Here is a 10,069-nt window from a genome sequence, read left to right on the forward strand (position 1 = left end):
AGGGCCATGATTTAGACATCACACAGACTTGATGGCCTGCTGGAAATTGTACAGAAAGTCTTTTCTTCTCCACCATTGGAGCCATTCATAACAGGAACTAAAATGAAGGCTTGTATTGTTTAAAAAGAAGTGTGAAGGAAAGAAATACCTACAATACACACAGGGACCTTTTTAATCTGGATTTTAGGAAGGTTTCAGGAAGGAAGCAATCATTTTTGATTTCATGATGCATTGGAACTGACTCACATTTATTCTGGCTGCCAGAGGATTCTATTAATGTGCTGACTGCAAAATATTGTTGTTTCTGTAGTAACAGAATATGTGTAATTGTTAAGATGGTGGTTTCCTGCTTCTGGTTAGAAGCTTCTTCAGGAAAGTGAACAAGAGGGAATAAAAATATATCAGAATTAGAAGAAGTGTGCTTGCGCATACAAGGAATTTGTTATAGTGTCATACGCTTCCAGTACATAAAGACAATAACACACAGACAATAAAAATAAGATGAGAATAAAATTTATATGTAAACTATGTAAAATCAAATTAATTCTAAAAATAAATATATTTAAATTTGTATGTACAGATGATAGAATGGAATAGAATAGAATCAGAAGCAGGGATGTACTAGGATGGAGACGATGACAATTAATGTAAGGTTATTGCACATTGTTATTGCATAATGAGGGAACATTCAACTGTTCATGAGGTAGATTGTCTGGTGGAAGAAACTGTTCTTGTGCCTGGTTGTGCTGGTATTTAAGGCTCTGTTGCACCGGCTACAAGGAAGGTCTGGGTTCACCATCATACTTGTAGAGATTAATTGATAATTCATTCATTAACTCAGACTTGCTTAGCAGGGGATCTTTATTTTGTTTTGTGAGCTAGTCAGATGTGAGCCCCACTGTGGCATGCTGGATATTTAACCAGCATCAATATTTACCCAGGACTATGAAGGAAACTTAGTGTGCAGGTTCCATAACTCATTCCCGCAGCCAAAGTTAGTCACAGAAAGAACAACATCCATTCTGGCTACATCCAAAACCTAAAAAAAACTTAAAGAGCGTGTCAAAATATTATGACACCGAGAGTAATCATATCCATTTAAATCATTTAAATTAAAGCAATTTAGTGGGTTTTTTTGTGACATTTCTTTATTTTGAACTGCAGTGTAAAATTCTAAATGCATCTACACTCCTTATGTCAGAGATGATGTACATACGTCTACCTTCACTACCTAATGTTGTGCATTTTAAAAGAGAAAGAAGAAAGACATGAGTAGTCATGAGTTGTTTTTTTATACTTCAGGGTCACAAAAAGCCCATGCTAGAAATCTGAAATGTATTCAACAGACACGTTTGTATTGAATTAATTTTCCTTTTTTTTTAGTAATGGATTTTTTGTTCTTTATCTTGATTCCTTAATCAACCAGATTGTCAGAATATTTTCTAATGCATGATAAAAGTGTAAATATGGTTAAAAGTACTGTAGCAGGATCTAGCAGTTCACTCGCTCGTTCACTGACTCTGGATGGGATACAGGTTCATTTGCCAGGGGCCAATGTAGCATACCTACACCTACACCTACACCCGCTGGCAGGTTTTGGGGGGTCAGAGAAACGCCCTCTATAGAGAGAACCCAAGATTACATAGAACCCAACATACACAGGAACTCTACACAGACAGTAACCCAGAGTCAGATCCCAAACCGCTGTGATCCATCAACACTTTACTGTATGAAATGTATACGATTTTTTTTTCTACTTGATTGGAACCATTAATTGGAGCTTGTTATTACTGACTTGTTTATAATTATTTTTTAAATACTTTTAAACTTTCAGCTTCACAACACACCGGACCATGGATTTAGCAATTGTGTACATTTATGTCAGATTTCTTTTTTTTTTAAGTTGATCTAATCTAACAGTTATCTACAGTATTTATTTATTTATTTATTTATTTATTTATCACTAATTGAGTCCCCCTACAATTCCTAGCTATTCATTAGGCTATAAAACGATCCATATTGGCCTCATCCAAACGCACACGCACGCACGCACGCTCGCGCATGAACACGCACGCTCGCGCATGAACACGCACGCTCGCGCATGAACACGCACGCTCGCGCATGAACACGCACGCTCGCGCATGAACACGCACGCTCGCGCATGAACACGCACGCTCGCGCATGAACACGCACGCTCGCGCATGAACACGCACGCTCGCGCATGAACACGCACGCTCGCGCATGAACACGCACGCTCGCACACCTCGAATTTCAGACCGGAAGTCAGGTTTCTAAGCGGGTCACTTTAATACACACGTGCTGGACATTTTTTTTTCCAGATTATTTCGACAAGTAAAAACATTTCAAGACGACTGCTACACATTTTATTGTTTCTTTTCTTGTTTATATGTTGGTGTATTTTTAAAATCGTGTATTGCATCGTATAGCATTTTAGCAGACGCCGTCCTTCAAATAATGTGAATTACTATTTTACTACAACGAATAAACGTGATACCAAAATTGTTCAATCTTTCAGCTGACTCCCAAATCGAGAGCTATCGTTAAATGAAGCGTTAAACTGTGCGTTTGTCCTACAGAGGGCTATTTGAGCTTCAACTACATTCATATGACTGACTTTTGGATTATCCAATAGAGATCTGGGTGTGAGAAATATCAGCCAATCAGAGTTAAAGGGGCGGGTGCTGTTGCACTGAAACCGGCTCGCTGTGCTACAGTAGCGCACAGTAACTGATACCTTTTACTCTGCTAGTTTGTCGGTTAGCAACATTAGCCGTATGTCTGATACGTTTATCGTAGCAGAACCGACCCGATAGTGGCGATAAAAGTGTCTATAACATCTTTAAAGTGGATACTGACCGCAAATATAGCAAGTTTATGTGTGTGTTCTTAAGTTAGTGAGGTAAACGTTCGCGGTGTGAAACCGTTAGCTTAGCCGGCTAATCAGGACTGGTGTGTTAGCAACAAAATAAATAACACACACACATATATATATATATATAAGTTGACAGCACAAGAGAGAGAGAGAGAGAGAGGAGACATGGGGTCCAGAGCATCGTCACTTCTCAGGGAGGAGGACATTGAGGAAATTAAGAAGGAAACTGGATGTAAGTTGACGGCTAAGTTTATTAGTTCTTTTCCACACAGAGCCGTTAGGACACTTTACTACTGATAATCAACACTAACACATCACATCTCTAAATCATCACGTATCTATTATTATTACACGCAAATGACCGAGTTACTATAAACACCGTTGTTCTTAAAACCTTCTGGTTTCAGTGTAAAAACGACTGAATATTACGTCATGAACAGAAAATCAATAGAACGATAGATAAACACGTCTGACACGTTTACCCTTCTGTATTATATGGGCAATAGAAATAACCCCAGGAAATGTATTTTATCTCTTTGTAGACACAGTTTGTGTTATTTCCTTTGGGGAACAGAGGGCTGTCTGTTTTTTGTTTTCTGTTCTCTTTACTCATTTCTGCCAGGACATTAAAAACACACAAAACCGAGCAATTATCTGTGTTTAAAATGCTGAACCATCTGTTGTTATGATCCGATGTCTGTTATGTTAGAATATTTTCATTTTGTAGATGTTTTTATTTTATTGGTCTATGGATCAAGGCTTGGACTTCTCACTTTTTTTTTTCACACTGAGCTACACATTTTCAGACCAGTGATTTGTTCCCTTATTTTCCCAGGATGGTTTTTTTAACCCTGTGATTTTCACACCACTGTGGTTTTGGTGTGGTACCACACACACACACACACACACACACACACAGACACATGACTGTTTTTTCTCTAAATGGATGCACAATGGGGATGCACTATATCTCAGAATGCACCTGATCCGAGTAACCGATCTATAACTACGTCCTTGTGGGTTTTACTAATCACAGTCCTTAACACTGTGGTGTTCTGCCCACATTAAACAGTGTTCTGTCCCAGCAGTGATACATAAAGAACAGAGCAGGACAGACCGGTCTAACACAGACCAGTCTAACACAACCTGAGTCACTACATGACCAGTCTTTAAGCAAACACGGGGCTCTTACAGTCGTATTTTTCCAGTGGGCTCATTTATTCTTCAGTTTTATAGAAGCCATATTCTGATTTAATGGTTTATTTGAACACATGGACCAATCTAGGCTTATAAAACAATAGAGTTATGAAACGATCTTGATTTTGAACTTTATTATGCAGCCATTGTTTAATGTCTTTGACTTTATGGATTTAGTGCTGATGAGGATATCTGTGTCTGTTTCACACAGTCTCACACAGTCAGATCACTCGGCTCTACAGCCGATTCCACAGCTTGGACAAGGGTGAGAACGGTGCTCTCAGGTACACACACACACACACACACACACAGATAAGAACTGTACACTTACATGGGTCACAGAGCAAACATAGAGACGGGGAGTATATCACTGTTCACTCCCAAAAACCAACACTGACGATTAATACATTAAATCAGCAGTTTTTATATTTTTAGTTTTTATTGTCTTCACTATATATTTGTACACTTTTCTGGTCACAAGCTTTAGAATCTTGAACAACAGGACAGTTGTAACAGCAGGGGGAAAAAGACCATTTTTCCAGTGACTATTTATTTGTTTGTTTGTTTGTTTGTTGCATAAAGCAACAGCCTCACATAGCAGTAAAGCAATAAAAGCTAGAAACTTCATAATACGACACTTCTTCCTTTCACCATCCATCAATAACGGCTTTTGGTTTTTTGTAGTGAACCACCTTTTTTCTACGCACCGTGATTAAAGAATGAAGGGGCATGTTGTTGCAAGCAAATAACAAATTATGAGGTGCTGTCAGGCGGCCTGGCCTGAAATTGATACCTATGACACTTAACTGATATGTATGACACGTTAATGAGCATGTTAAGACCATTAGGCTTTACCTCGCAGCCAAATCTAACCCACTGAAGCACTTATTTGCCCATAGGGTTTTTGATCATGATGTAGTGAACTCTTGACACTTCACCTGTCATTCCTGGGTTGGATCGTTCTATCGGGAAAAAAGAAATACGGTTAATGTCATGCAACAGCGGTTATTACCTCAGCAGTAATGTGAACATTTCACTGTTGAGATGTTGTTTTTGAAAGGAAACAGAAACGAATGTTTTGTAATCTGTTCTTTCCTGTGCTCAAGTTAATCTTCACGCTTGGGTTGGATCGTACCCTCGTTTGTCCTTTTGCGTCAAAGCGTCTGTCGAATGAATAACTCTAAAATGTCAATGAATTGTGAAGAAATGTGTCTCATGGGGGAACATTGGGTGTCATTTCTCCTCTGGTGGGAGTGTCGACTCACACTGATAGCTGACCTCTGGACGGCGTGGCTCATCCTTTATCTCAGGCACGTTTTTGTGTAATCTGACTGCAGACGCTTTTAAAGCCACGCTTTTGTCAGACTGATTATCACTCATGTCAAATTTCATAATTAACAATATGTGTATTTAATGTATGAATTCTGTAACATCATCAGGAAACATGACTCGTCCACAGGTTTACAGCACTTTCCTGTTTCATTTGCAGAAATCCCGTCTATGACCTCAAACAATCTGTCATTTATCATTTGATTTAATAGTACAATAGCTGGGTATTTTTTTTATTCTGTTTACACTTTACACAGTTATACTTTCATGTATAAAAGTTGTGGGGATAAAGCTTTATTTACAGTGAAACTACTCCCACAGACCTGGTAGCGTAATGCCAGGAGATTCTGTGTGTACTGTTTCATTAGTACACAGAATCCGAAGCTCCACGTCCTTGATTCAGGACATACATTCTACATTGTCTCAGTCACACTCGCTCGCGTAAGTTCAAGGTGACTTGTTCGACGGTCCGTTACCGGAACGCGATCCTCGGTCGTGCGTGAATAAATGTGAGCTGTTATACTTACTCAGAAATGATCTGAAATGTACGTCTCGCAGGACGGATAGATAGAGCTGCTGTGTACAGGGGGGAAATATAGAATACATAGAAAAAGTATACAGTTGATTGTTTGACAGTTTAGCACTCCAAAGTTCAATCAGCAGTGTTTGATTCCTCATCATTTTTATCCATTTATAGTTACATTTAATTTTGTCAGTCGCTCACCCCTCTCTGAGTTCACCAACGTGAAAATAATTGCAAGATACAGAAAGCATCCAGAACAATATATAACAGAAAGATTTACATTAAGTAGTAGTAGATTTACATTTACATGCAGTTGCTTTAATTCTGTGAAAAAAGTCTCTTATAAAATTCTCTCTATTTTCCTGTTCTGTTCAGTCGTGAAGACTTCCAGAGAATTCCAGAGCTGGCCATCAACCCTCTTGGTGACCGGATAATTAACGCCTTCTTTTCAGAGGGGTGAGTACAGTGCTAATATTTTTAAAGTAATTGTAAAATATCAACATATATATATACAGCTGTCAGTAAAATACGTGACATGTCTTACAGCAGCACAAATATGATTAAACGCCACTTCGGATCCGCTCGCAACGTGACCACACGTTGCAATCTGACCTTGAGTTAACTGACAGGAAGAAAATCATATTGCATAACAGCACATATTGCGCAACAGACGTTTACAGAGCGTCGTCTCGGTTACCACGAGGCTGTCTCTATCAGATCGGTATCACACTTCAGGAAAAGAGCAGATATCTGATATTATATGGATTTAGTTTTATTTCTAAAAAGCAAGCTGGTTTAGTGTTGTGTGCGTGTGTGTGCGTGTGTGTGTGCGTGCGTGTGTGTGCGTGCGTGTGCGCGTGCGTGTGCGTGCGTGTGTGTGTGTGTGTGCGTGTGTGTGTCATAATGCTCATCCTCTTTGATGGTCAGGAAAATTGCAATGTTGTTATGAAACACGTCTCCAACACCAGAGACAGAATACATTTCTTCATTAAAACATAGTGTTCTCTGTCTCTCTCCACTCTCTGGGGTTTTTTTTTAGTTTTGTACCATGGTCATGTCTGAGCCAGCATCTTAGAGACCATGTCATTATGTTCCTGGAAAGATGTAGGCGTGTAGGCGGTTTAATTCTAGGTGTGGGATCTAATGTATTGCGTACACATGTTTTTACTTAATTCTTCTGGAGTGTGTGGTTCACTCTGAGATGTTAAGGCTGGGCGTATATGACTTAAAATAAACTTTACGTATGTGCACTGTAGAAACTTCCTGCCCTTTTCGCCTTCCAGAGAACATTCAGCGTGACCTGATGTTAATAAAAGGACTCTGATTCGTGCTCACGTCAGCCTCTGTGTTATCTTTGTGTAGAGAGGATCAGGTGAACTTCCGAGGCTTCATGAGGACGTTGGCCCACTTCCGGCCAGTCGAAGACAACGAGAAGAACAAGGACCCGAACATCGAGCCACTCAACAGCAGGAACAACAAACTTCTCTGTGAGACTACTGTCAGCACCACGATTATAGAAGCCTCGGAACCAATCTCTGTATAACATGTTCACACTGCGTACTGTTCAATTCACTAATTAAACCATCACGTGCGTACCTAAGACGAGTGCACACTCGCTCACAGAATCTTAATGCTTTTCCCCCCCAGGCATTGACAAAATTGAGCATAGTTTGCTTGTGATTGTGTGTTATTTCTCCTCACAGACTAGATCATATGCCCTTATTTTTCACTTATTTATTAAAACGAATTAAGAAGGAATTAAAAAGATTTATTTGTCCTTTTTTTTCCCCCCACTCTTCCAGTTGCCTTCCGTCTCTATGACCTGGACCGAGATGATAAAATCTCTCGAGATGAACTTCTCCAGGTGAGTACTTTTTTTTAATACTTCTCCACGTGTTAAAAATCTCATCTATTTTCTTGCTTGAGGAAACACAGAGGTCTTTGTTTCCTAACCTAATAACAATTGCTAAATTGAGAGACGCCTCACTGTCAGCTGACACCACCTAAAGAAAAGACCTGTGATCGGACACTCCTTATTTTCCAGTGATGTCACAGGTTTCAGAGTCGGGGCAGGAACTGATTACTTGGAGTTATTTGTGATAGGCAAATAATAATCTTCATCTTTCACCACAGCAGATTGCCAGTGATTACATTTTTTTTTTTAAGTTAAACAGCTGTGAACAGTGATTTGCTGACCAGCCTCTCTTTCTTTTCGACTTGGCTTGTCACGATACACAGAAAGCACAACCCATAAACTCCTGTCCTCATCAGCGTTTCTCTGTCATGTTCCTGTGTGTGTTCAGGTGCTGCGGATGATGGTCGGTGTGAATATTTCGGACGAGCAGTTGGGCAGCATCGCAGACCGGACCATCCAGGAAGCTGATACCAACGGAGACATGTGCATCTCCTTCAACGAGTTCATCAAGGTGACACAGCACAAGAGTCACGTTTCTATGCTAAAGAATAGTTTAAAAAAAAAATAAAAATTTCAGTCTGTGAATAAAAGAAACGGTAAGATCCATCACTCTGTTCTGATTTAAGTAGTTATTAAGCTGTAGCTATGACTAAGATGTTTTACAGTGTTTTACTTCTTATTGCTGGCTAGTTTAATCGCCCACCTTGTTTAAGAATGTCACTTTTAATACTATACATCACACGGTAAAATCTCACTGAGTTTGTTCCTGAAACTGTCTGGATATCTTAATTAAATTGTGTAATGATTTCATTGATTCACGTTTACTGACGGATGTGCACGACGTGTGTTTTTTTCTCGCTTCAGGTGTTGGAGAAAGTTGACGTTGAGCAGAAGATGAGCATTCGCTTCCTGCATTAAAGCATCACTGCTGTCTCGCTGCTGGTCTGACGTATTTCGGTCTCCTCGGCTCCGATTACTCCTGTTACGGCCGTCGTCGATTTTTGTCTTCTAAATATTCCTTTTTTCTGTGAAATCGTAGCTCGCAATCACACTCTTGTTGTTGTTCGGATCAAAGGGAATATTCACGTGCCTTCAGTTTTCGAGCCGGTCAGCCACTGTATTTATTCTGGACAATTCCTGGTTTGAACCCAGCTCTCTTGTTGTTTCATGCAACGTAGTAGATGTAGTAATGGAGTGCTTTCAAAACTTGGGTTATTTCATTCAGAGCCAAATCTTTTGCATTTAATGTGAAATGTCTGTCTTCAACTTAACACGCACTAACTTTACTCTTCGCTTTATTGCTTTAAAATGTTATTTTTATTACATTTTTTTCTTCAATATTATGTGAGAGCTCAGGATATGTAATTGTGACACATTTGCACATATCCTCACCCAAAAACATTTGCTTATATGGGAGATTAAGTAAGCAAACGAATTAAGGCTTCGGGTGGAGTCCTGTCTCTTGGGATTTAAACATTTCCTAAAAAAGCATTCCGAAGCTTTCGGCTTTGCTTTTTAGACACTGAAATGGAGTCCGATGGCCTTCTGATTCACACAGTCAGTCAAGGTTCAGTGAACTTCACACAAAACACCACTGTCAATGTGTTGTATTTTTTTTTTAACTGCCTCCTGCGATCAAATGTCATTTGTTTATGTTGCATACGTTTCCTGCTTTAGAAGCTATAAACTGCTGTTTCTGAAAATTCTCTGGGGTCAGCAGGGTTTTCTGTTTCTCTCTCCGTGTACACGTCTGTATAATGTTATGTATAGTCACTGATTGTGATTGTTGGCTTGTAACTCAAAGCAATGGACAAATAAATCAGTTCCATTATTTTATTACTCAATGGGATTTGTTAGTTGTATATTCTGTCATACAGACATTATGGGGCGTGAAAGAGAAGTGTGATTTTGGTCAAATAAAAATTGAAGTGCCATGTTGCTTTTTGTATATTTCATTCATTTCAATTTTTGATATTAGCTACAGATCAGACTGAAGTTGGGTGAGATGTTAATATCAGTAGCATAATAAAAGTCATTTCTGAACTAGTTTTATGCCGTAAACTGCTTTGGGTTCTCTCTCTTTCTCTCTACTAAAAATCCTTTTTTTTCTTGCAAGTTTAAAAAAAAAAAACATAATGCTATTTGCATTTTCAGGAAATCAAACACAGGCTAAAAGTGCAGGCTCGATCGGCCGTGTGTGCAAGGTTTTTTC

The 10,069-nt window shown here is 39.2% G+C and overlaps 1 protein-coding gene across 1 annotated transcript; it reads left to right on the forward strand.

The window, feature by feature from the left end:
- The first annotated feature begins 2,717 nt into the window (after nucleotides 1–2,717).
- chp1 (calcineurin-like EF-hand protein 1) lies at nucleotides 2,718–9,795 on the forward strand. The gene is made up of 7 exons (XM_027165884.2): nucleotides 2,718–3,125; nucleotides 4,302–4,374; nucleotides 6,318–6,398; nucleotides 7,305–7,429; nucleotides 7,745–7,806; nucleotides 8,246–8,368; nucleotides 8,722–9,795. The coding sequence occupies exons 1-7, from the start codon at nucleotides 3,059–3,061 to the stop codon at nucleotides 8,773–8,775; spliced, it is 585 nt and encodes a 194-aa protein (XP_027021685.1). The 5' UTR covers nucleotides 2,718–3,058; the 3' UTR covers nucleotides 8,776–9,795.
- Nucleotides 9,796–10,069: the final 274 nt, after the last annotated feature.

Source organism: Tachysurus fulvidraco, chromosome 4 (genome assembly GCF_022655615.1).
Source record: "Tachysurus fulvidraco isolate hzauxx_2018 chromosome 4, HZAU_PFXX_2.0, whole genome shotgun sequence".
NCBI lineage: Eukaryota > Metazoa > Chordata > Actinopteri > Siluriformes > Bagridae > Tachysurus > Tachysurus fulvidraco.